At 40.5% G+C, this 27,923-nt stretch overlaps 1 protein-coding gene across 3 annotated transcripts in view; it reads left to right on the top strand.

Annotated features, from left to right (window-relative positions):
• Window positions 1-1,970: 1,970 nt before the first annotated feature.
• Window positions 1,971-27,923, top strand: part of FSD1L (fibronectin type III and SPRY domain containing 1 like) — a 33,718-nt gene continuing 7,765 nt past the window's right edge. For 2 of the 3 annotated variants that reach the window (XM_083593572.1, XM_083593571.1), the window contains exons 1-9: window positions 1,971-2,214; window positions 8,013-8,108; window positions 9,121-9,252; window positions 12,502-12,603; window positions 15,959-15,981; window positions 18,612-18,733; window positions 21,128-21,337; window positions 21,658-21,756; window positions 25,329-25,458. In XM_083593572.1, coding sequence (XP_083449698.1) covers window positions 2,200-2,214; window positions 8,013-8,108; window positions 9,121-9,252; window positions 12,502-12,603; window positions 15,959-15,981; window positions 18,612-18,733; window positions 21,128-21,337; window positions 21,658-21,756; window positions 25,329-25,458 — 929 coding nt within the window. In that variant the 5' untranslated portion in view covers window positions 1,971-2,199. Of the gene's footprint in view, window positions 2,215-8,012; window positions 8,109-9,120; window positions 9,253-12,501; window positions 12,604-15,958; window positions 15,982-18,611; window positions 18,734-21,127; window positions 21,338-21,657; window positions 21,757-25,328; window positions 25,459-27,220; window positions 27,254-27,923 lie in introns of all 3 variants that reach the window. The other variant, XM_083593570.1, reaches the window with a different exon arrangement.

Here is a 27,923-nt window from a genome sequence, read left to right as displayed (position 1 = left end):
TCATGGCTGGTGACAGTGTTTCTCTTCAACCAGGGATTTGACTGATTAGCATTCTATGACCTTTGAAATATGCCTGTGGGAGGGAGTTGGTTATTGGTTTGCTTTGGCTTTATTATGTGTTATGCATTTTCATTTTCTATTTTTATGTTGCAAACCGCCCTGTGACCTACAGTTGAGTGGTGGAATACAAACTTAGTAGTAGTAGTAGTAGTAAAGGTAAAGGGACCCCTGACCATTCGATCCAGTCGTGGCTGACTCTGGGGTTGCAGCGCTCATCTCGCTTTATTGGCCGAGGGAGCCGGCGTACAGCTTCCGGGTCATGTGGCCAGCATGACTAAGCCGCTTCTGGCGAACCAGAGCAGCGCACGGAAACGCTGTTTACCTTCCCGCCGGAGCGGTACCTATTGATCTACTTGCACTTTGACGTGCTTTTGAACTGCTAGGTTGGCAGGAGCGGGGACCAATCAATGGGAGCTCACCCCGTCATGGGGATTTGAACCGCCAACCTTCTGATCGGCAAGTCCTAGGCTCTGTGGTTTAACCCACAGCACCACCCACATCCCTCAGTAGTAGTAGTAGTAATATGCAATCTTTCAAGAACAAGCCTTTCCTGCAGTGGCTCCATTTGTGGAACGCTCTCTCCAGCGAGGTTCGCCTCTTCATTATATGCTTTTAGGGGCCAGACAAAAACGTTCCTCTTCAACCAGGCCTTTGGCTGATTTAATATTCCTCTGCCTTTAAAGTGTGTTTGTGGGAGTGCTATTGTTTTACTGTTTTCATTTTAACTATTTATTTGTGCTTTTACCTTGTATTTCTGTATTGTGAACTGCCCTGAGATCTTGTGACAAAGAGCTGTATATAAATCTAATAAAATAATAATAATAATAATTAAAACAATGGGGCTGGGGACTTTTCTGTATCCACCCAAACTCGAAAACAGCTGTTCCCAATTAGCTCAGTACTGTAGAACACCCCCCTTCCCCCCCCCAAGTCAAGCCATGGACCCTCTACTTTTGAAAATGTTGATATCTCTATGGTAGTATCTGTTACACCACAGACACCATAGGTGGGCTCAGGGCCGGATTTAGGATTGATGAGGCCCTAAGCTACTGACGGTAATGGGGCCCTTTATATGCCCAGCTGTCCTTTGTGAACAGCAAATTATTGTTGTTTTTTGTGTTGAATATATGCTATATGGTAATTTATGGACCTAATAAGTATCTAAAGCCATTGGCCACTGTTGCTGTATGTAGGTTTTATTTCATTTGTTTTTTATCTTATATTTTGGAAATGTACATCCAGTTTTTTTCCTTTAAATTTTTTTGGGGTCCCCAAGAGAGTGGGGCCCTAATCTATAGCTTGTTTAGCTTATAGGTAAAACCTGCACTGTGTGGGCTACACCCATTGGGAACCACTGATCTAAATATTTATTCGTTGGCTTAGGAACAGTTCTGTTCTGCAAGGGGGCAGCAGCAGCAGCAGCAGCAGCAGCAAGTGTCCATGCACAGAACACTTCTCGTAACCAGACAGGTAGGGCAGGTGCCCGACCTTTGCGTTTGCCTACACTGGGGAACAATTTTTTTTCCATTTTCTGTTGCATGAGATTTTTCAACTGTTCATATATGTTCTTTCAATGCTGATTTCAAATCTGAAATCAATTTTCCCGTACATGCTATAGTTATCTTGCAATTTCATATTTACACTGGGGATAAGTGGACACTGACGCGTTGATCTATCCTAACCACACGGTAATTATTGTTCTGCAAACTTAATTTTTCTTTATTTTTATGTAGTTTTGCAACCTAAAAATTTGTATTTTTCAGATCGGACCATGGGTTCATCAAATAGACAAAAAGCGCTATCAGGTAGGGAGAAGCGAGACCAAAGGAGTAGAAAAGCACAACACACACCCGCGCATGCGCTCTCCACAGCGCGTCCCACCCTCTCTCCTTCCCTTCGCGGCGCCGCTCGCCACTGCGCATGCGAGGGCAAGGCGGCGTCGCCGTCGTCCTGGGCGTGGCGCGCTCTGACGCCCGCCCTCAGGCTGCTGGGGTCGCGCGGCTGCCGCTATTAGTAGACCTGCGCGCCTCTCTCGCGAAGCATTCGCCGTCAGGGCGCAGGGAGGCGGGTCGGCCTTCGTCCTTTCGCTGCTCCCCCCCCCCCGTAAACCCCTGGGAGTAGCTCCTGCTCGTCCGCACCATGGAGGCGCAGAAGGTGAGCGGGTTTGAGGGGCCGGTCATGGTGGGCGTCGTCGTCTTGTGCAGGAGCTCTTCCCACCGCTCTGGTTTGTGAGGGAAAAGAGGCGCCTTTTCCCCTCAGGAGGAGAAAGGGGGACTCCCCCCCCCACTCCGCGAGTGTCTGGTGGATATCTCCCCCCCCCCCCCGCTTTTTGTTTTTACGCGGAACCCCTGACGCGCGCAAAATGCTCGTGGGAACGGGGCATTCACGGGTGGCTTGCAAAAATAATGGAATTGCAATGGTTGTTGCTGCCTGCGAGCATATACGCGCGCTCACGCCCCAGCAATGCAAGCTGCCGGGCTTCCTTGTCGTTGCACCTTGCAGGCTAAGTAAGCAAGCCCCGTGGATGGTGTCCGAGGCGGGCGGATTGTGCATGCAGGGAAAGGGGAGGGTGTGAATGAGTGGCTTGCCGGGTTGCCTCTGTCTTGTTAGCCCTCTTTTCCCCCCCACCCGCTTTCTTCTGCGGCTTTCCCACGCCTTTCGGGGACCCTATTTTATCCTCCTTGACCTGAAATGCGGGGAACCACCTCTTTTAAAAGCTGTTTGTTTTGAACCCTGCAAATTTCGTGGCGTTTCCCTGCACAGCAGTACCTTTTTCCTCTTTCTTTCTTTCTCCCCCCCCCCGCACTTCTTTGTCTTTTTTTTTTTTTGGCTTAACAAAGAGTTCCGGTGATTACAACAGTTTGCTCAGCGTTTTTGTGGCTTTTCAGTTGATCCCAATAAAAGGCATGATGTCAACTGTTTTCCCTTCTTGCTACCGTTATGTTCAGCGTGCTAGTTATTAAGGATGCATAGGATTGTGGTGCTAGACTGCCATCCTAAATCCATTGACTACATAGTAGGCCGTGCTGAATTTACTCTTGAGTAAACACGGTTGGACTACCAAGTCTGTGTGCGCTTGAACACAGTAAGGTTTCTGAGTTAGGTTGCCAATCTGCTCCTCCTTCCTGTCTCTTCTTTTTTCCTTTTAAAAAACTGAAGAGTGATGCAAAGTTTTTCTTCCACTAAACAGGGAAAAAATAATTATGCATTATAACTTGCAAAAAGTATTCAGATAAAATTGGGTAAGCATTCTCAAAATACGCATCTGTGTCAGTACATATGAATCATAAAACATTTGTCAACAGTGTCACATTTTTTTACTTACTCCACACTGAGTTTACTGACATGCATGAGCAATTTAAATGGAACTGCTTATTAGCTAAGATGACTTAATTATTTTAGTGGAATATCATTTTATTCTTGGTGGGTTCCCCAGTTTCATGGAGCAGCACATAGGAAGTACTTTTGTAATACTTCCATGTGATTTAAGTAAACCTCTGAGGTTCATTTTTTAAATCCAACCTTTTGGGTAGTTGGTGACAATGTGAAGGTTCTGGAGGAGGAAGCGAGGGACTAATCAGTCTCTTTGTCAGTTTAATTTGTTCTTATGTTTTTTTAAAAAGCAGCATACAAATATTTCACGTATGGTTGCAATCCTGTACTCACTACCTGGAAGTAAACTCAGTGGAACAGAATTCTGAGTTGGCATGCATAGGACTGAACTGTAATTTGACCTGTTATTTTAATATACTGGGTAAGAAAATGAGCCACGAGATAGGAAGTACTGGTTCTAATTTCACTTCTCGCATGAATTAATTTATGACCTTAAAGCAGAAGTAGCTAATGTGTTGCCCTCTAGATGTTGTTGAACTACAACTCCCATCATTCCTCATCATCAGATGTGTTGACTGAGTCTGAGTCTTAGTTGTATTCCAAAACATTTGCAGGAGCCGGTATTGACAACCCCTGCCTTAAAGTACTTGTTAAACACTTTTTAATATTAAATAGGACTTTCTCTAATTTCCCAAGCATTCCACTCATATGTTCTGTCCTGCAGTAAGGGCCATTCACCTTGCATTTCATTTAAACCGTTGGCAAGAAATGCAGGCTGTAGCTGTACTGAGGCTATGTAACCAAAACATTCATATTTGGATGTGTGACTTGAAATCTGTGGGTTAACAAAGTATTGTAAACTTAAACCCAGAATGTTGGATTTGCACTGAAAATTGGCTGTAACCTCATTACAGATAAATCTTCTCAAACATACAACGTATAATGAGGATAACATTCTTATTTGGGGGTAAGTGAATACCAAGTAGGACATCTGTACTCGAAACAGCTGGCTGTCTCTTTATTGAATAGAATTTTAGTTTACTTTTAAGGGTAAAAGTCCTCACAAAGGAAATCACAGCACACTTTAAAATACAAAACAGACCTTAAAAACAGTAAAAATTCAATACATGAAACATTAAAACAACAAATAGTTATATTGGAATAGCAGCAGATAGAGCCTCAGGTAAAAGCATACAGGGTGAACTAACATTAACCAAAGGCAGACCAGAATGAATATTGTTAAAATCCCCCTAAAGGTCAGCAAAAGGGGGGGCTATATAGACTTCGGGTGAAAGGACACACCAAAGGGTTACTAGTGTTTTGTGCAGATTATTTAAGCAGTGTTTTAAAGCACATAACTAAATACGTATTGTCTTGCAATTGATCTATCTGAGCCACTCTGGGAGCCTTTTAGCTGAAGAGGAGGGTAAGAATTTTCAAATGTTAAAGTGAATTTTGGTGGCTGGAAAAATGGGTGGTTGACAATCCTCTCTATTCCCACATCAGTTTGCTCTGTAGTATGAACAACTACTCTAAATTTATTTGCATTCTATTTGTACTACAGGGATTTGCTTTGTAGTAAGAACTTAATATATGCTGCTTGAAGTTCATTGGAAAGAGTAAGTGGATGTAGACTGGATTGGCAGGGGGATGACTCCTGAAACATCTAATTGTCTAATTTTGTTTAGTTCTGAACCATTCAGTTCTGAGATGCTTTACTCTGCCTCTTCAAGAAGGAAAGGGGGAAGTAGGGGAAAGAGCAGTTAGATATGTCAGCAACCTTTCTGGTAAATGAATCTGCTTATGTTGCCTTCAATTATCTGACATCATATGCTGGGGAATATATGTGGATCACTTCATAACCTACCCTATGAATATTTAGACAGTTCACCTGAAACCTCTAATACTGGATTCTTCCTAATACTTGCTCAACTATACAGCACTGGCTTTATTTTCTCTCTCTTGATTGATCATGACTGTGTATCCAGTAGAGTAATTGTGGGGTTGGCTACTCTACCTTGTACACAGGAGAAAACACCACATCTCAAAGTGGCACCATCCTTTTAAAATCATAGAAAAAGGTTAAGATTCCTGTGCTGCTAGGCTCTGTATAGGATGCTGTTTCCTTCCTACCAATGGTGTAGCACAGTTAACCACACATCATAGTAGATCTTGTAGTGATTATGTACTTAAAAAAACATGTTTCCTAGCTGTTGCTGTGTTTGGCCAACAAAGAGTGCAATATGTACAGAGAGCACAGAATTGATGGTTATTGTCTTAGATCAAGAGGTGGAAGAGAGCCCGATACTTTGGGATAAAGAAAAATACTCAATTGCTAATCCATTTATACTTGATACATCATCAAACTGTAATTTAGAAAGGAATGAACTATTTGTATGATAGTCTTGGAAACACACAGTACATTAAATGTCTATTCTGATTCCCTTTGACCCAGAGGCTTTATGAGACAAATAACTATATATAGCTGTGTGGGGTAGATTTTGTGAGAGTTGAGTTGCACAGTGAAGGAGACCATTGCATATATAATCCTACAAAATCTTTTTAAATCTGATGTTTATATGTGAATATACTGACCTGATAAAGTAGGACAGGGTGCTAGGCAACAGAAGAAACTCCTATTAATAATTCAGTATAAAGCAAGTTGAGCAAGGTTAAATGTGTGCATCTAGAGGAAGAAATATGCTACCATCAGACCACCGGAAGAGGATGTAACTTGGGAATTGCCCAGGTAAAAGCATAGTTACATCAAGTGAGTTGCTGTCTGATACTAGCTGCATGACTTTCTATACTGTAAAAGTATTAGTTGTTTCTGTATTCCAGTTAATGTGGAAATTGGCCACAACTCTAGTTTTTTGTTCTGGAAGTGATCATGAATATATGGATTAATTTTAAGCTTTGGTTAATATTTAGTATGAATAATTAGAATTAGAACCTAGACTGGTTCCATGTACAGAGGTTGATGTCTGGTTTTTCAAATGAATTTCTTGGTTCTCTTACTAGCATAAAGCATGAGTAGTAGTAGATACATCCAGAGGTAATCGCTTTCTTCTCAAACTGTCAAGAGGGAACTGGACACTCTTAACTTGTGGCTTCTTGTATTTAGAACACATAACTTCAGTGCTAATCTAGCTAGTAAAATATTGCTGGATCTATTTAAGATAAGAACTATATGCTTATAATGCTGTACATTTTGTTATAAAAATTTGTTTTACTACATGTATGAAAATGACAAATTACCACACTTGCTGCTTAAGTAGCACTTAAGTGTAGGACTTCCATATGTTTTTCACAGTAAACCAGCATTGAAATTTAAAAGTTGTTCTTCATTGTCTACTTTCATTTGATGAAGTTCATCTTCTAATTTAAGCTTCATTCTCAAACTTTGTTTAGGGTGAGACAGTTGGTAAGTGAAAATAACACAACGTGGTATGTTTGTATATTAGGAGTTGACTGTGCAATGAACTGTCTTGGCACCTTTCAAATAGAAATCTTTGCCCTCAAATTAGCTATTGCTTCTCTGTATATGGATATAAAACTATTTCTATGTTGTAAGACTAAATGGGTTTTAATAAATCCAAATAAGAACAGATGAGCATGTTCTGACTTGCGCACACACTGACAGCTATGCTTATAAGATCTAAGGCTTAACCTAAGAGGTATATAGACCTGTAATATCACTTAGATCATCTGGGGAAATTCTGCTAGTGGTTCTGCACCCTCTAGGATATAATATGCCAGTGACCCAAAAATGGCCATCTTCCACAGTTGCCACGGTACAGTGGTACCTCGGGTTAAGTACTTAATTCGTTCCGGAGGTCCGTTCTTAACCTGAAGCACCACTTTAGCTAATGGGGCCTCCTGCTGCTGCTGCGCCGCCGGAGCATAATTTCTGTTCTCATCCTGAAGCAAAGTTCTTAACCCGAGTTACTATTTCTGGGTTAGCAGAGTCTGTAACCTGAAGAGTATGTAACCCGAGGTACCACTGTTTTGTGGAATTCCCTTGTCTCCAACATACATGCAGCAACAACTGTCAGTTGCTTCAGAAGTCTTGTAAAAGCACATTGGGTTGCTCCAGGCTTTCCCTGATGCTTAATATTGTTCCCTGTCTTTCTTTGTCTGAATTCACTGGCTTCTTGCTTTTGTGTTTATATGCCTTTATATTACTAGTTATGTGCCACATTTGTTCTAATAATACATTTTTGTGTTCTACGGTGCTTAGAGATTTTTAAAATATTAAGGAGTTTATCAATGCTTTTAAATTTAAAAAGGTCTTAACTGAATCATTTGCAAAAAACAAACAAGTCAATAACTCTGAATAGTATTGGTTCCAATTACACCTGACTATGGTAGCTATTAAGCCACTTGCTATTAAACATGCAAGTCTGTCTGACCTCACCAGTGTTGCTGCATTGAAGTAAACAGTTTTTGACATTATTGTTGTTTTTGTTAAACATTACAAACAATAAATGTAACCAAATGAAATTATTTCAGTTACAGGCTTGTATAGTGCAAAAGCACAGTACAGAAGCAAGAAGGGTATATACACCAAGGTAATATGACCTTGCATATATTAATTAAATTTACTCTTCTAATTCTAGGAAGCTCTGCAGAGGATTATCTCCACATTGGCCCACAAAAATGATGAAATCCAAAACTTCATTGAAACTCTAAATCACACTTTAAAAGGTGTACAGGTAGGTTGTAGAGCTCATTACGTTCAAAGCTGAAAGGGCTTCTCTAAACAGTGTCGTTTTCTTTAATACTGCAAACCATATAGGCCAAGGGCCAAACCTAGATAATGGCTTTGCCAAGTCATGTGAGTTTATTCATGGGTACACATCCTTATTCTTTGAAGCCAGTGAGCTGCACTGTCAGCATGCCTCACATTAAAGTCTTTTTTTTTTTCTATGGTGGTTGTTGCGTTGCTTTTAAACTGGGGTGAAGTGTCTTCAAAACTTTCCCCAGCCTTGCTCAGTTGGTAGAGCACAAGAATCTTAGTCTCAGGGCCATGGGTTCAAGTCCCACATTGGGCAAAAAGGTTCCTGCATTGCAGGGGTTGGACTTGATGACCATTGAGTGTCCCTTCCAACTCTACAGTTCTGTGGTTATATCTGAGGATAACCCCATGCACACTTCCCAAAGTCCCTTGAAGAAGGGCAAGAGGATACAAATGCGCCAAATATGTAAATGAGGCAATTGGAGCAAGCACCAAGATTTTCCTTTTATATCAAGCAGTTTAGAAAATTAAAAATTAAATTTAAATGCCTCTTACTAAAATGTGTGTGTGTATGCATATATATATATATATATATATATATATGAGAAAATGTGTCAAAATAAATTAATTCAATAATACTGCTAAGTCAAGTGGGTTCCCAGCTGTTGTTGGACTACAACTCCCCACCATCCCTAACCACTGGTCCTGCTAGCTAGGGATGATGGGTGTTGTAGTTCAACAACAGCCAGGGACCCAAGTGTGATAGTGTTTTCTTTGGGCCAGGATGACTAAAGAAAAAGGGCAAGCCTGTGACTATTACTATTGATATTGATCTGCAGTATCCTTAATTTTATTATTATATTAAGGAAATGGAAGTACGCTACTGTAATAAGAACAAGGTTCTGTGATGCTTATTACATTTTATAGTTTGTGCCGAAGAAATAGACGAAATCCGACAGCACAACTCATAACTGAAATTTTGTTTACAGGCTAATTCTTCCAATGTAATTGCTGAGTTGGATGAGGAGTTTGATGGCTTATATGCAATACTTGACGAGATGAAGGAGAGCATGTCAACTAGTATCAAGCAAGAACAAGCTCATAAAACCCAAGAACTTCAGGTAATTAGGTTTCTGATGATTTTGTAGTAGAACTCTCTGTCAGAATAGGGAAATGTGCGCTAATTAAATTAGTAGACTGTCACTTAATTAGCTTTGCATGCAGCACAAGTTTGCTTTCTAAAACACTTTAAATTCTGTAAGCTTGTGCAGACATTTCACTCGCTTTGCACTTGTCCCAACCTTCTCTGTAAAAGTAGGTTGCGTTTTGAATGTTGACATGCAAATGACCACACAACCCCTCTCAGTTCTTTGGAATTCCTGGAGCACTCTTTAGTAAGTGAGGACTACTTCACGTGCCTTGGTGCATGCCTCTTCCTATTAGACTCCTGGAGTTTTTATTTCTACCAACAAGCGCAGAGAGCAAACTTAAAAATTGACATTCAGGTTTGGCCCTGTGTGCCTTGCATGAAAGACTTGTCAGCTACATGTAGGCAGCAGGAATGTGTAACTCTTGTTTCTTTAGTTGCTGGGCTACAATACAGGACTCTAAATTCAAGCTTTGTGGCAGACTTTAAAAAATGAAGAAAAATGCTAGTTAGTAGGCATAGTGTACAGAATGCTTTGTTTGAATGTACATGGTTTATACACATATTTTTAACATCTTAATCAAATTATTTTGACTGATGCCGCATTATCCTTGAAGGAAAATACAGCAATGACCAAAGCAGCCAACAACACCAAGTTGCCAATATTAGATTGTATAAAGCCTTTCTCTGTACCAAACGTGCTTAAAACCCCTTTGTCAGCACATTAATTAAATGAAATAGAAGCCAGTAGGCTTGGATAGCTAGCACAGTTCAGTTTTCATATATGAAAAGCAGTTACTCTTTCCAGACTTCTGATTAGCACTTATGCTTTAAGAGTTTGATATGATACTTAAATTGATTGCATCCAGTTCTGTTCTTTGAGTTGAGTTTTACACATGTAACCTATCCAGGGAGGTAGTTATCTTCAATCTGCTCCGTGTAATGTTTAATTTTTGGAGCAAATTGATTCAGATGCTTAGTTGCCTAGATTTCCTTAACTATTTTTATTTGTCTTACTAAAATATTCATTTCCTATGTTTCAATAAAATATGTGACAAACCACAAAAGGCAGAAAACAAAACAAACTGCTTAGAACTTTTTGGAAAAAGCATATTAGAGTCCAGTTTTTTCCTGCAATAGTGGTTAAACAAAACTGTCCCAAGGCTGTCCAGAAAGGACACACTTCAGTTTTTTACAGGGAGCAGCATTGCTCTAATATATAGGCTGAGCAGAAAGTGAGGAAAGGAGGTTTCCCTAATGTCTCCAACTTACTTTTGAATGGACGCAGAGATTTATGGACACAGGGCTGGAAGTTCAAGTATGGCCAGCAGATGGAAGTACAGTATGGAATTAGTAAATGTGAGATTAATTTGGGCTGCTCTTGCTCCTCATGTCTACAGCTTCACTGTGTGTGTAAAACAGTATTGGAAACATGGCATCTGACTTGTCTTTGTAATCCTGGCAGTCTGTGAAACCTCATACCGAAGGAGGACTGGAATGTGCTTGCACTAACTAAGAATCATCAAATATTAGAATTGGAAGGGACCACAAGGGTCATCTAGTCCAGCCTATTGCAATGCAGGAATCTTTTGCCCAACGTAGGGCTCAAACCCACAACCCTGAGATTGAGTCTAATGCTCTTCCAACTGAATTATCCCAGCTGTTCCTGGTAGAGCACAATTTTTCATGGTTTGCAAGTAGCCACAGTTGTTGAGCTTCCATGGCTGTGTTAGTCACCGTAGCTGATTCTTTCACCCTGTTCCTTGAAAGAATTCTACCTTCTTCTGACAGCTTAAAGCTTATCACACAGTAAAACGTGCTAAACGTATACAAAGTTAGTTAGTTCAACTTGATCATGGAATTTTGGTATAATTCAGAATCTCGGTGTACCAGATGCTGTCAAATAACTTCACCTCTTAAATCACTGGTGCACATGTGGCTTTTGACAGTACAGATACAGCGGCTGACCTGTCTCTCCAGTGATGAATATATTTGAAATATTAAAACACACCAACAGCATCTGGTTAGATCAGGGCAGTCCCAACAAACATGAGCCGCAAGAAAACTTTGACACAGAATTCATAGGCCACACTGAATTAAATTTCCACGTTGTAAATTAAAATGTTTGCGATATATTTAATATTATTTAATATACACAGTTAATATATTTAATTAAATCTAATTAAATCTATTAATGGTATATTTAAATATAATCCTTTAAATTCTTAAACAAGTTTAATGCATAAACAGATTTATGCACTTTCGGTAACAATGCATGACACTCCCCCCCCCCCCAAGCTTTCAATATGATTTTTCTTGAATGTTGCTGAGGGCACCAAAAAAATCCTCGTGGGCCGTGAGTTGGACCACCCTGGCTTAGATAGTAAAATGTCTGGTAATCTCACCATGCAATACAGTAAACAGGGAAAAAGAACTCTGCTTCGTGAATTGCCAAGACTCAAGTAGTTGGAAACCTTGTTTGTCAATACTGTACTGTTGTATTGAGCAACCTGACATGGAACCTTAATATTGTACGACTATACTGTCATCTAATAGCCAATGACACCCCCTGAACCTTATAGTCGCGTATCCAGCACCACGTAAGGGAGTAAAGACGCTGGGATCTAAAACTGTGCAAACTCAAGAACAGGCATTCTAGAACACACGTCTTCAGAATTAAGAGCCACTTCTCCAGCCTACACTTGGTGCACTTCCTGGAGTAGATCACACCTTTTATTGAGCCTCACTCTTCATAGGCTAAGATAAATAGCTGTGTAACCTTGAACTTGGCATGCCAAAGTACATAGTACTCAGCCGGGAGTGTCTTTTTATGTTCCTACGTTTATGGGGTAGGTGGGGAATAAACCTGTGTGGGTGTACAACTGATTGCAGAGGCCTGAGGGAGCTGAGTTCCACAGAGAGAACTCTGTCTTATTTTCCTCTGCCAGAAAGGTTTTTTCCCCCCAATACTGCATGTTAGTGTTTTTTTATCGTGTTTCATGCTAATATTTTATGTTTACACTCTATGCTAAATATGCCAAGGATTGAACTTGAGGCCTTCTTTAGCATGTGTTCCATAAGGGCCTCAACCATTTGCCAGTAATGGGCATCTGGAATTTTTTTGCGGGGGTGGTGGTGGTGGTGGAGAGAAGATAGCCCTGTGTTCTCTTAATAACTCATGCTATGGACTGGCTTACTGAACAGCTTTCTGTTATTTTCCTAGAATCAACTTAGCCAATGTAGTAATGCCCTGGAGAACTCTGAAGAACTGTTGGAATTTGCTGCTCGTTCACTGGACATAAAGGACCCTGAGGAATTTTCAAAGGTATAAAAGTGCCTGACGTGAAGAAGAAAAGGAGAGATGCTATTTTATTGCATGCCATTTGCCTGCAACTACTTATAGATTGTGTAGTAAACATTGTGGAGGACTTATTGTGGAGCTGATTAGAATCTCTGGAGTGATCAACATTACCTTCTGAGCATTTCAAGTACATATATTCAGACTACCCCAGGATAATAGTACTATTCTGATTACTGGTTTTGTAATCAGTAGGTAGTAGTTTTCATGAATAAAATGAGAACTATAAGTTGTGTTTGAGGAGTGGGAGGAGAAGTTATATTGTACAGTGGTACCTTTGTTTATGAACTTCATCCGTTCCGGAAGTCCATTCTTACACCAAAAACGTTCTTAAACCGAGACATGCTTTCCCCAATGAGGCTTCCTTCCACCAGTCGGCTTCCGTTCGAAAACCTACTTCAGGTTTTGCAGAGTGTGATGCCCAAATCGTTCGTTAACAGGACTGTTCTTAGACCAAGGTACGACTGTACAGCCAAAAGTGCTTTGCTTGTGGAACTGTTTAGTTGGATACTGCCTATAGGCTAACACTCATAGAAGCTGAATTGGTCTGTGCAATTATAGTTCAGAGAGTTTTAAGAGTGCTCAGTTGCTAAAAAAAAAAAAGAGGAAAATTAAGATGATATAATGCTTGCATAATTTTATTAGGTACCTGCAGAGAATTACATCTGTTCATTCACATACTTGATAGAAAATTTACACACAGCAAGCATGTTCTGCTCAATATTAGTAGGTCATCAGTATTGTCTCTGCTATATGGTTGGTTCCAGAGAAACACTGGTAGAAGGGAGTGACTTTTTTGCCACATCCCTTCCCAGCAACCCTTTGCCTACCCTCCCATGATCAGGGAACCTTCATGAATGGAATGGGCTTGGGGGAGGAGGAATCCCCCAAATTAGGCAGAGCCACCTTCTGTGACTGCGTTCTCCACTCTTGGAAGGTGCCTCTGCCTGATATTTTTGATGGTTCTCAAAACAGCAGAATCTTCTGGCCTTTCTGTAGATCCAGCTAATAAAATGATTGACTAACTGCTAAATGGGAATATAGTAGGCAAAATAATCTACTTTTAGAAACACAAACCTGGCAATGCATTAAGTTGTCTCTGTGTGTTAAATAGATTTATTACGTTGGCTTTGCCAGTCAGTGCATCATGCCTCCAGCTGATGTGCATTAGCTATGCTACATTGACTCCGAACCATGTTCCTTGTACATTGGTTGGAAAGGAAGCTGAATGATCCAATCAAGGGCAGGCAATGCTTAAACTGATATATGAAAGAATTCCAAATGATCCATCAAAATCTGAATTTGTTCTGCTCTTTGTGTTGAAGGGCTGCATTTGAACTTTGTTTTTATACTTTTAACAAGCTCATCTGAAGTTGCTTGCGTTATTTCCCTGGAAATTAAACCCAAGGCAAAAACAGAATTACAAAACTTGCTCTTCAGGTTCTGTTTGTTCACCATTAATGTCTATCCTAGTTTTTGACTAGGGTTAACTGATGCTACACTGTTTCATCACAGTTCCTTTCCATTTGTTACACTGTTTCCCCTGGACTTCATCCAGGTTCCTTGTTCTCAGTTCTTGGATTGTTTCCACCTTGCTATGCCCGACAACAAATCCTAATTATTGGATTTTTTTGCCCTATGTTTTTGTGCCTGCCAAACAGCCATAGATACAAACTAGCTTGGATTTGTAAACTTTTTAAATACATGTCTGCATGTTCGAAAAGTTGCTTTTCAGCCTTTTCTGTACTAGCAAGTTATTTGTGGACTATGACCAAATTATACTTGCCTGCTGTAACAAGGTTAATTTGGCTCTCAAATAATTCTCAGGGTAGCCATTTCATACTGAGATTTTCTGAAGCAATTCTGAAAATGACCTGGGTTGAATTGAGGGATAGGGTAGCTCAGGGAGAAAAGGATTGCTGTTGCTTTTGTGGTCAGAGTAAAGACTTATTGTGAAAGTGGACTTTATATAGCTTTCAATGGTCATGTATGATTGCTACTCTTCAGCCTTACCTTGTGACTATCAAAGTAAATGGTGAATAAATTTGCCATGAAAGATACTGCACTACGTGTAACTGCTGAGGTAGCAGACACACAATGCTTGTTGCAGAAGACTGCATTCCCTTCCAGCTAAATTCATTATAGTAATCTCTACTTTGATCTAACAACTTTTAATTATTTATGCAATAAGCAACTTAAGCAACCATTCTGTGTGGTTGCAGGGAGACTTTGCTTAGAATATCTGCTTCTGGTTTTGTAACTTGCATTTTAAGATGGTCTAGTTGGGAGATAGGAGAGGAAAACATTGTGGAAGCATTTTCATTCATGGTGCAGATAGCATTGAGTTTGAGATGCAGCAAGCAACAGCCTCCCTAATTTGAAGTTAGTGATCTTGGGCAAGTTGTTGTGGTTCACAGTATCTCAGATGACAGGTGAGGATGTTTTATTTTCTGTTTTGTTCTGATTGGTCATCTTATCACCTAAGACACTGTTTGTGGTGATAACATATAAAATCTTAATACATAGTCTTTCCCTGTGTTCAGTACATAAGGAATGAAGATAAAAATGTTTGCAAAGTACCCCCGTGCCATGAAAGGGACCACAGATCAAAATTTAAAACTCTTTAATTTTTGTTGGCAAACAGAGATGGCAATGTCCTAATTTCTACTGTATTTGTGATAGTTGTAATAGCAAACAACTTTTAAATGTATATGAAGCTGATGTTTTAGTTTCTTAATTCGGATTCTGTGTTGTGTCACTTACTTGTTATACTATTTTAAAACATTAATTATCTGTGGGCCAGACAAGGAACCCTATCTAGCCAGGCCTGAGCATGTTCACTAGAGTGTAAGAATTTGGGGTGCATTCCAGTATTTCTTGCCACCGATAACAACATTTTGTTGCCTAGGGCCAGTTGAATGATAAAACTCCCTGAATTTGGTTCAACTCTGGCACAGATCTAACACTTACTCACTACCTAATTGCTGACATGCCCAACGAAACACTCAAATGTCACTTGGCCCGATCAGATTAAAAATAGAGCACAGAGATTTGATGACAGTGTCATACAGAATTAGTTTAGTGTGGCTTGTTGAAATTCCTTTTTGTTTGTTTTTTTTGCTTGTTGCTGAATTTCTAATAACTTTGTATTAACAATGGCTTATGAGGCAGGTCTTCAGTGGTAAAATTCTGAGTTGGTTTTGAAACCGAGCTGGGTATCTGTGAGATTGATAACTCTAACTCTTTCTTGCATGTTACTGCAGATGAAACTTGCATGAAACTATTAATTACCTTCTCTCTCTTCTTCCTGATGCACCTCAAGGCTGCCAGACAGATCAAGGATAGGTACAGTACCAACTTATTTGTTTCTGTTCCTAGTCTTCCATAATTGTCGTTGAAGATTCTGGCTAAGTAATTCTTAACAGTTTTCACTTAAGATTCATGCAACTAAAAGATAAAATCAAGTTTTGCATGCTAATAAGACAACACTGCTGTGTTTTGGCTTTACATTTCCTTCTCCCTGTGTGGTGTGTGAACTTTCATTCAGCGACAAAAGAACACAGGCACATTTTTAAACAAATGCGTTTGGAAGGGGAAAAAATCATTCTTAATGCTGATCCCTTAAAATAGGTGCCATTTCAAATTTAATTTGGAAGTGGCACAGGAGGCCAAAATGTTTGTTTTATATGGTATGTAGGCCTCACTTATGGGATATCAGAACTTGTTAAGGCAACATAATTTGAGCTGGATTTTAGTTATCTAAAACAGCATGGTTACGAGAAAAATCAGAAAATGGTACGCTTGTCCCTTATCTGTTCCCAAAACAGTTGAAGCACTTTCACATATGTATAGTTGGAATTTGGTGCAGCCCCCAAACATCCAAAGTGCAGAAACATAAAACTTTTCAGTTTTAACTTGTAATTCTCACCTTCATTATTATTCTAATACCTCAGGCTAAGGATAGAGAAAGATAGGCTACATGTAAAACATAATATTTCCATGTCATACACCTAAAATATGCTCAAATTTAGGCAGGGAATGAGAAGACTTCCAGTGGCACTCAAGAACATTTCTCTGTTTTTGCTTAATAGACACTTCACTTACCGTATTTTTCCCTCTATAACATGCAGATTTTTTCTCCTAAAAAGGAAGGGGAAATGTCTGTGCGTGTTATTGAGCGAATGTGTGGTCCCTGGAGCCAAATGGCAAAAAAAATCAGGCAAAAATCAAATCGCGCGTCTCGGAGAAGGGAAACCTGAAAAGAGGAAGTGGCTGCTTTCCTGCATTCTGCCTCAGGGTCTTACTGCCCACCCTCCTCTGTTTCCTTGCTGTGTTTGCTCAAACGGAACAAAGAGCAGGGAAAGCCCCTCCCCTCCAGGCAAGCAGAGGGGAAAGCAGAGTGTCGTCTCTGTGCTCCGGTGCTGCTGAAAACATGCAGGAGGGGGGGGGGGGGAGAGAGAGAGAGAGAGAGAGAGAGAGAGAGAGAGAGAGAGAGAGCGCTGGCTGGCTTGGGTGGGTAGGTGAGGGAAAACTTTTGCCTTCCTTTCCTCCCTCCCGTTATACCCCTCTCCTGCATTCTTAGCCAGCTGCTTCTCTGCACACCCCTCTCGTGCTCCTTGTCCATTCTGTATTTTTCCTTCCTTCCCCACTTAAAATGTGGTTAAAAAGCATGGATCCACATGGATCCTCAGGATCTTTGCATTGGGTCACCCCAAATTCACCATCAGATCACATAGCATGTCCATGGCTACAGCCTGCCCCCCAAAAATCACACACGCACTGTTGCCTGGGGCTGCAATGGTGCAAAAATGTGGTTAAAAAGCATGGATCCACATGGATCCTCAGGATCTTTGCATTGGGTCACCCCAAATTCACCATCAGATCACATAGCATGTCCATGGCTACAGCCTGCCCCCCCCAAATCACGCACCCACTGTTGCCTGGGGCTGCAATGGTGCAAAAACGTGGTTACAAAACATGGATCCTCAGGATCTTTGCATTGGGTCACCCCAAATTCACCATCAGAGCACATAGCATGTCCATGGCTACAGCCTGCCCCCCCCAAAATCACACACCCACTGTTGCCTGGGGCTGCAATGGTGCAAAAACGTGGTTACAAAGCATGGATCCACAGGGATTCTCAGGATTTTTGCATTGGGTCACCCCAAATTCACCATCAGATCACATGTCTGTGGCCACAGCATGAAGTACAAAAATGATACATCCACTGTTTCATTCAGAATGTTTTTTCCCTTGTTTTCCTCCTCTAAAAACGATGTGCGTGTTATGGTCAGGTGCGTGTTATCGAGCGAAAAATACGGTACTATTGTGTTATACCAAGACTCCCTGCTCTTTCATATGCTCACTTTTATGTTTAAGCTTTATCATGTATGGACTCCTCTTTCTGAAATGAGTCTTGACTATTAAGGGTCAAGCCCAGGCATTGGTTATCAGGAGCATGCTGCCAAAAAAACACCAGCTGATGATATTCAACCTTATGTTAACGGGTTAGAGGCATTGTGTGCAACTTGACCATCACATTGAGCCCCTTCATGCCTCTTTAGAGTGGGGTTCTGGAAACCTTCCAAGTTGCTGCTCATAGCATCAGCGTCCAAAAGTTCTAAGCCTTGTGAAGCTTCCACAGAGTGGTTTTGTATGATGCGCTCTATCCTTAAGATGTTGCAGGAGCAGAAGTGGATAGTTACAAGACAAACCCTCAGCATGGTAGCTTGGGTAGCTGAGAGGTCTACCGAAAATCCCCCAGCCTGAACCCCCGCAAAATATTTGTTCTAACTCTCAACTTGTCATCAGTAGTCAATCTAAATAAAGGTTTTGGTATAGTTTGGTGAATTGCCAAGCTCCAGTATCTGCTTCACTTTTTATCTAGACATTTTAAAATATTGAAACCCCTGTCTTCCCTGTCTGTTGTTTTTGGCTCCTGCCTGAATGATTTTTTCCTGATTTCTACCCTTTAGAGTCACAATGGCTCCAGCGTTCCGCCTGTCCTTGAAACCCAAAGTGAGTGACAACATGACGCACCTGATGGTGGACTTCTCTCAAGAAAGGCATATGCTCCAGGCTCTAAAGTTTTTGCCAGGTAAAAATAAGTCTGCGCAGCATTGAGCTCTTTGGAATACTGCTGCCCTGTTTCCAAAGAGGTAAGGAATAATCTTCCCTTTTGCTGTAAAGATGGCTATGGGTGAGTGTGAAATGCTCTCCTCCCACTTCCCACAGTGTATCGTTTTGTATATATTTAAAGTGAGCGTGGGACAAAGGAGAACACTCTCCTCACCTCACATCCAGACAGGACATATCAGAGAAGGGAGAGTGGCAGAGAGGTTGGTAGCTGTGTAGATGACAAACAAGAAATACATTTGTAACTTTGCAGAGTTCAACAAGGGGTGGCTAGTTGGTGGACCGTATCTGGCCCTCAAAAGGTCTTTTGTGGCCCCCATGATCCCCACCAGATTTCTTACTTTTGAAAAAGTGTCTTAAAAATATTGACCACTCCTGTGATTCCCCTGCTTTGAGGCCAAAAGGTTAACTATTTCTTAATTGCTTCCATAGTTCTTGTGTTTATTGTGCACCTGAAGATCCTCTCTAAGTTGGTTCCATTTAAAACTTCAAAAAACATTTTTTTAAAAGCAGACTGTTCTGTGGGTCCCCTGCAGCGAACCAAAGGGATTTGGAATCCCCCCGCCCCGGCTGACTTTCCCAAATTTATTTTTAAGGTTCTTCAAATTTATTTTTCATTGAGTTATTATGAGAGTTATTATGAGAGAAGCAATTTGAAATAAGTGATGGGGGAGCCTTTTTGAAGGCAGCCTTGAGAACTTCATATCTCAACATGACTACTTTGACATGCAGGTGCTGGGGTCTTGTCCATAGATTAGGGCAACCCTCTGCCAGAAAAGGGCTAGCCACTCTGGGTCTAAACTCATAGCTCACAGATATGATACTGGAGCTTACTTAAGATGCCCATCAGACTATTATTATTATTATTATTATTATTATTATTATTATTATTATTTATTATTTATCTTTATTGTTTTATTATTTATTTATTTATTGAATTTGTATACTGCCCTACACCCGGAGGTCTCAGGGCGGTTCACAGAACAAAATATAAAACCACAAAATATACAATCAAAATAACAACTCAATAACCCGCCCCCCCCAACCCACATTTTAAAATCAAACCAACCAAAGGCCTGGTTAAAAAGGAATGTTTTTGTCTTCTGCCTAAAGGTGTATAGGGGCATAGCGGGATCACCAGCCGAACCTGATGGAAGGCACTCTGGGCCACTGAGACTCTGGATGCTGCAAATGTACTTTTGCAGAGGTTTTGCAAGGATGCAAGTTCCCCTATTTTGCACATCCACTTTGCAAGTAGTATTTTTGTGCCTGAGTTTGCTCATGCAAGGATAATCTAAGACTTTGTATTGAAATACCAAATTAAAACTGTCAGGATTTCAAATCTGATTTTATCTTGTGGATGATGAATTGTTTGGGATCTTTTGGTATAAAGACTTTGTGCAGTTCTGAGTGTTTGCATTGGACACTAATTCTAACTGATGGCTAAAACAGCTCAGCTTTAAATGATGAAACCCAAAGTGAGTCTTCTGACATTCCTAACTTTTGACATTTCATACTGACTGTCTTGCTGACACCTCAGTCCAGAATGTCAAAATACTTATTGATTTGTGTCTTTGACAGCTTCTCGTTGTTCCTGCTTCTTTCTCCCCCTTCCCTAGTAAAAAAACAAAAAAAAAATACCAGAAACAGACCTCTATCCACCCCGTGTTTGAATTTGAATGTAGCAAACTTCTTTTTCAGCTTTCCCAATTAAGAGAAAATAGTAATCTCTGGGATTAAATATTTAGCTAGTCTAAAAGTCTTGGGGCTTTTACCCCTGAAGAAGGGGACAATCTTACTTTGCTGTGCTATAATAGTTGTAGGGAACCTTGCTCTCTCTCTCTCTCCCCCTCTCTCCCTCCTCCTCCCCATCTACCTCTCCTCTTCCTCTCTGTGTGTGAGAGAGAATGAGAGGAGGATGTTGCATTCCTCACACATGGTGGCACTCAAACACCAAACCTTTAAAACTATTTTGGGGAATGTTCCTTGGCATTGCATATTTGTTCCAGTAGCTGTTTGATCCCTGAAGCACAAGCCTTACTGGATTGCGTTTTTAAAAAAGGTCAACCTGAAACAGAAGTCAATAACTAAGGCAGGCAAAAACACTTTAAGACTCATCACAGAACGAATGCACATAGTTTAGAACTGCAATCCTGTGTACACACCATCCCACTGGACTTAATTCTAAATATTAATGCATAGGATCGGGCAGTACATAAAAGTGATCAGGTCAAACCCTTAGCCATAGGATTTTGTTTTTAATCTTAGCTCACCCATCTGGATCTTGCCAAGAGTACAAGATCAGTATGTGGGTGGCAGTTGAGTTTACCAGTGATCTGTTTTATTTCCTTAACAGTGCCCAGAGCTCCAGAGATAGTTCTAGCAGATTGTATTGTGGCTGACAACTCTGTAACGATTTCATGGCAAATGACAGAAGAAGACAACAAAATTGATCACTATATACTAGAATACAGGAAAACCAACTTTGATGGGCTTCCTCGAATAAAGGACGAGAGGTGCTGGGAATCTGTGGACTACATTAAGGGCACTGAATATACATTATCGGGTAATTTTATTTTTCTGTTCCCTCCAAGTTGACTTGAGTTGTAACATGAGCTTCATACTTTTTCATGGGAATCTTTTAATGTCAGCTCCCCCATCTGATTTGAAGCCTGCATTTGCAAATGTTTTGCACTCCCAGCATGATAAATGGAGATCTGATCTCATTCAGTTACCTCCACTTCAGCTAATATTGATATAGTACTTAAATTTGTCTGTAGCTTGGGAGAAGCAGAATACATATACCTTTCCTCCTTTATAGTGCTATTTATTTATTTTTTGTTCATTTTAATGGTAGTGGATGTCTGAAGACCTTCTCTCTTTCAGGTCTGAGGTTTGATTCAAAATACATGAACTTCCGTGTCAGAGCTTGCAACAAGGCCGTGGCTGGGGATTATTCTGATCCAGTGACTTTAGAGACAAAAGGTAAAACTGGATAGCTAAGAACTAGGACCATATAGTGGCTTGAATATAGGAAATGCATGGTCAAATGCCATCTTGGCTATAAAATGTACAGTGTTGTTTTAGGGCAGCAGCTGTGTACCTTAACGTACCTCCAGTCGTTAGGCCCAAAAGCCGATTTAAGTGAATTGGAGGAAAGGATTGAAGCAGAGGACTATAGTATTTGCACTGTCTAAAGGGCTGCTATTTAAAATTGTTGACATGGTACCAGGAGAAACACTAACCTAAGGGCACATACGCCTTCTAAACAAATTCTAGCATAGGGAGATGGCACTGATTAGAGATGGAAGTGCTAAGTAGTGCCACTCCCACTTGATAAACGGTACAGATTTTTTCATCCTAAAGCCCTTCAGTAACTAAGTGTGCTGTGATACGCAGTTGACAAAAATTTACCAATTTTAAGCCATCTGTTTAAAGCCATGCAACCATTTAACCACTTTGATAGCAATTGTGAGGCACACGGTGGATTTGTTTGTGGCCCTGCAGCAATAAAATATTTTAGCTTTCTTTGTGCGGTACTTGAGCCAAAACAGTAGTGAGATTTTGTTAGCTTTCCTGGCCTGCAAGTTAGTCAGCTGCTAGGGAGGCATTAATGGCTTTCTTGCCATCTTTATGAAGTCTCAGTGCTGCAGACTGGAATATGTTGCCAAAGCAGATTCACACTGTTAGCTCACTTACTTGAGGACAGGTAAAACAACATGGCTTTTTGCTGGTGTGCCTGATTCTTTCTCAGACTTTTATCCTGTTATGGCCTCATATTGGTGCATTTGATGTAACAGTGAAGAGCCTGGTACCTTTTCTTCCTATCCCGTGATAGAGATTGTGATCATTTTCTGTCATAAGTGTTGAAACCTTATGTTCTGCTGATTCTTAAAATGCCTTTCACCCTGTGAGTGGCATAAACACATATATCACCAGTTCCACCGGAGTGGCATAATATGGCTGTGTAAATATTATCAGAAGTTTTGCAAGCAGCCTCCCAGCATATTGAATCATGCTCAGGATATTTCTTCAGAAAAGCCAAGAAGCTGCAGATTGTTTGCCCACGGATCATATATTGCTCATTTATTTTAATGTTTATATTTTTTAAAATAGCAGGACGATTCATTGAAATGCAGAAGCACTGCCAGTGTAGTCCAGTAGATGAGAAGTGTTTTTAATGATGTCATTGAGTGGCTTGCAAAGTGCACCACCTAATATAAGGGTCAGTTCTCCCAACCAGCTTTGGGATTTATTTTCAATTTATGACAACTTGTACATGCCTGGCTTGCATGTGAGTGTGCTAAAGATGTCATCAGCAGAGGGCTAATGCACAGATCAGTCAGATCAGTTTACTTATGCCATATGAAATTACCAGTTGTGTCTCTGTACCTGCACATTGGTGAAAGAAAAATTATAGAAAGCTTTTAGTGGTAAATTGCTACTGTAAGATATAAAAAAGCATTCTGAATTTTTAAGTCAGAGGGCAACTTTGAAGCGCTGGATTATAATCCTAGCAAGGCAAAAACAGAGTGCAAGGCAACAATCTCCATAACAATCTCCATATTTAAAAAGAACTTGGCATGTCGGCAAATGAGCTTGCAGATGTATATTTGTAATGGGTTGTATCACCAAATGTTGCACTTCTAAAATTAGAACTATTGCCATACATTTTAGGGAGTTGCATTGCTCAGCTTCACATCTACTATCTTTGGGCATTAGGAAAACTTTCCATGTCTGCTATATAACAACTGGAACTATTCAAGCCTTTTCAACGTATGCCACTCTTAGAGCTGTACCTTATTCTCATTTTGGTGATAGGTGAGCATTTCTAGTTGACCTTCAAAGCTATGTGTTTACAGTGCTCTTAGTGAGCACTTGCCTGGTAGAATCATCAAGTTCAGCATTGCTTAAACATACTGTTGACCTTTCACAGAGGAATTTCAATTCTTGTATTCTGTGAAATACTAAAGAACCGTGTCTAATGCATTCTAATTGAATAGAGTCTGTTTAGTGTGACACATATTGTTTAGCTTCCAAAAATGAAGGCAAACACAGCAACATAGCCTCAATTATTCTGCTTAGTTGGCAGTAACAAAGATTAAATTTACCCCACAACAAATTCCAGCGAGGAGCAGTGACTCAGTCTGACTGCTTTGTTGTATTAAAAACTCTCGGTCTCTGGAAGAGTTACTACCTACCTCATTGTCATTGTCTGAGTGTCAGTAAAAGTTAAAAAGCTTCTTGAATAAAACGTAGCTATTTCTGTCATATTCTCTCCAGATATTAAGTCCTGCCCGTTACACAATTGGCTTCACCCATGAAAGATTTGATGCTAGTACTTTTTTTATAACCTGTATGTATCTTCTAATGCTCTGCCGATCAAATTACCATGCTTGCTTACAGTGGCATCTCTTAGTTGGCTTTGAAAATAACTTGTTGTATTCTGCCTTTAGTCATAAGAACTTTTGTAAACCTATTACTTGAAGAATGCTGTGGGACGTTAAGCCTGCAGGCCTCCCTTTTAGCCAAGCCATGCCCATTTGCCCAGTACGTGGTGTCAATATATGATATCAGATGTGGAGCTAAGCTGAAAGGGTTTTTGCAGGGGTTGCTCATCAGCATTGCTTTGTGGGCTGTGTCTCTACCTACTCAGTTTGATTTCAAGCCTTGCGAACAAAAGCAGGTCACCTGGCATTGTGATGTCAGGTGATTGACAGATGGACCCTTGGACAGTGGGAGAGAGAACGATCTGGTCCCCTGGCTGGACCCAGCTCCCCCATCCCTGCTGTGCAGCTCTGCTGGCAAACTGACAGCCTTGACAGTTAACATAAAGAATTGCCCTACATACTGATTTTCCCCCCCTCCCCAGATTAAAACTGAGAACTAGGCTTTACCTTTCAGAACAAAATGCACACCCTGTCACTGTAAATTAAGGGCCAAACTGCACAGGACATTAGCTAGCATTTTCAAAAAGCATGCTCATAATTTGGAGACAAAGCAGCCAAGGGCCCCTAATCTAGAACATGCTCCAGTGCTGATTTACTGCAGAAAACAGCACTTTCCAGACTGTTTGCACCCAAGGTGCTGTTTGTAGTAGATATCAGGGGTTTTTTTGGGGGGGGAGGCGGGTTCAGAGCAGAGTGGGAGGGAGCAATATTAATTCATGCAAACCAGATCAAAAGCAGGCAGCAGTTAGCTCAGTTGGTTAGAGTGTAGTGCTGTTAATGCCAAGGTTATGGGTTCAATTCCCATACAGGCCACGTGCATTGCAGGGGGTTAGACTAGATGACCCTTGGGAGTCCCTTCAGCTCTACGATTCTGTGGTTCTATGATGCAATATTCTGAATTAGGGCACTATCGTTGATTTTTCTCTAAAATAAAAGCAGGCAGGTGGAGTAAGCATTTAAAAAATAATAATTGGAAGTATAGCATCAGAAGTAGACTTGTCTTAGGTAGGGAACCTGGGCAGCCTATCTAAATATGTTAACTTCTTCACTCTTTGCATTCAGAAAAGGTGTGACAAACCTTTTGATCTGCATCTTTTCTCTGGGCAGCTCTTATATTTAACCTGGATGGTTCATCATCTCATCTTAACTTGAAAGTTGAAGATTCCTATGTGGAGTGGGATTCTACAGGAGGCAAAAGCCAAGAAAACAAAATTAAAGGAAAAGAGAACAAAGGCAGGTAAGGGAAACTGAGCTCCTCCTCTGATCAAATCACGTAACTTGTAGATGTCATATTTAAAGGCTGTTGCAGCAAATAGAAGTTTGGTCTATCAGGTAGGAAGTCTTCCTATGCAAAAGAGATTATTCATTTTGCTATAAACTTAATGAATCCATGGACACTAAACTTAATGTATTTGGCACTATAGCATACTTGCTGGTAAAGTTTTGAGGCAGCTATTGAAGAGAATAACCTTGAAACCTGTGTTGGAAATGGGGAATTTCTTTTTCTGGAAAAAGTGACAGTGTTGCAAGGTAGCTCTGGTTTTGTTTTTCCCCTAACATGGGCAAATTACTAAAAACGATTACCCCTGCTGAAAAATACTAGTAGTCATATTCTTCTTAGGGTTAAGAATTTAACCCTTATGTGATTCAGTCGTATGACCTATGCACAAATCATGAGCTCTCTAGAAGCATCTTTTTCTGTGTAAATTAGAGAAATGAAATTTATCAAATGATTTTTTTTACAAAAAATCATTTGATATATTTCTAGCAAGTTAGAAAGTCTGGCCTGCAAAAACAAAATCTGTTGGGGAGCTTTTCTGAGATAAGTCTGAGATAAGTTTCTGAGATGGTCTAAAGAATAATTTATGTTCTCCAAATAGATTAGATTATTTAACTTCTACACCACTTAATAGACTAAAAACATCTCTTAAGTGCTGTACGAAAAAAGGAGCAGCAACAGCCAATTAAACAAAATATTACAAAATCTCAGTTACATATGAAAAGGTTACATTAGTACAAAGTTACTAACATATATGAATCAATATCAATTCATTTTCCTTCTGGCACATCCTCACTCTCATCCTGTGTCCCATTCAGCTGCTCTCTCGCCACTCAGGTTAGTTGAGTTTCCCAGAGGGTCCTGAGGATGGGGAAAGGCTCCGTCTCCACTCATGGCTCTTTCTTCACCCTCTGTCCTCTCCTCCTCCAAGGTGGATTTAAATGTTGGGGGTTTGTTGGCATACCATAAGCTTCCACAATTGCCACATACCAAAATACAGTGGTACCTTGGTTTCTCGAACTTAATCTGTTCCAGGAGTCCGTTTGAAAACCAAGGCACGGCTTCCATTTGGCTGTAGGAGCTTCCTGCACTCAAGCGGAAGGCGCGTCGGATGTTCGGCTTCCGGAAAATGTTCACAAACCGGTGTTCAGGAGCTGATTTCTTCGACAACTAAGCTGTTGCATAAGTGTATTGCATAAGTGACAGGGATGTGCTCTCCTACACTATAGGAATAGTATTGTCTGGGAGCAGGTAGATGTATTCTTGTCAAGTGAGCTATTGCCAACTCCAAATACCCAAACCACTTTTTTACTTCCCAGGAAGTATTTTTCGTAAGAGGGAGGAGGAGGCTCCAGGCCTGGGAAACTTTATACATCCGTAGTCTCAGTAATAGGAACGTATTTCATGTCACCCCCACCCCAGCTGTGAACAGGGAACTGGTAACACATTAAGTTCAAGAGGTAAAAAGGCTATAAAACTCAAATAGGGCTTAATAGATTCCAAACCTATTTTATGCAGCCTTCTTAAACCATTTCGGTTAAATTTCAATTTGTAAGCAAGTGGGTGTTTTCTTTTTGTAAGTCTGTGAACAGCATACAGTTATTAATAGTTATCAGAACAGTTTTGTAGTGGTTTTAAATACTAATATATATATTTTTTAAAAAATAAGTCTGTGTGTAGCCACGAAGTAGCTTTTTAATTACCTATTTTTGTCTGACAGTTGCCAGATTACCCTTCTGAAGAACAATACAAGGTGACAGTGTGCCTCTTCATAGCCATAGGGTTCAGCTTTTTACTCTCCAATATTTTCCTTTCAATTCTTGCTCTCTAGAGTTAGCATGAATCAATCCAGCAGCCTTTACCAGTAGACAAGCCACTGTTTGTTGTTTAGATCCTTCTCCCCCCCCTTATTTGTCAACTTTTGTATTTACCGTTCAAACTGCCTTTCTGTAAAATCACCAAGCCAGTATATAAGTTTTGACAATTTACAGAAATGAGAACCACTAACACTAAACATAGGCAGCGCAAAATGCACCAGTTGCCAGCAAGCTAATGCCTCTGGTATTTTATGGTACACACTGGGCTGTGTCCCCAATTGTAATGGGACCATAGGCCTAGTCTGTCACTTTGTAGTCTGCAGTAAATGGGGATATTTGATTCTGCCAGCACTAAACAGACATAACTGCATCCTTTAAATACAGAAATCCTTCACAATCTTTAAAGGCAGATTCTGGCTTTTTCTGACCCTGCCCTTCAGTCTTACGTTCTCTGCTTTAAGTAATTTTATTTCAAGAAGGAGCGTTGAGTTTTTGCACTGCATGGTCCCAACCTCTGCAAGCAGTAGCCAGTCAAGTGAGGTGGATCATTTTGCAGCATGATGCTTTGTTTTGTAGCATTACTGGAGAAGGGGACAAGGCTATTTG

Source organism: Podarcis filfolensis (genome assembly GCF_964270895.1).
Source record: "Podarcis filfolensis genome assembly, chromosome: 17".
Taxonomy (NCBI): Eukaryota; Metazoa; Chordata; class Lepidosauria; order Squamata; family Lacertidae; genus Podarcis; species Podarcis filfolensis.
The sequence above is the reverse complement of the archived record's forward strand: the minus strand, read 5'-3'. Positions and strand labels throughout refer to the sequence as shown.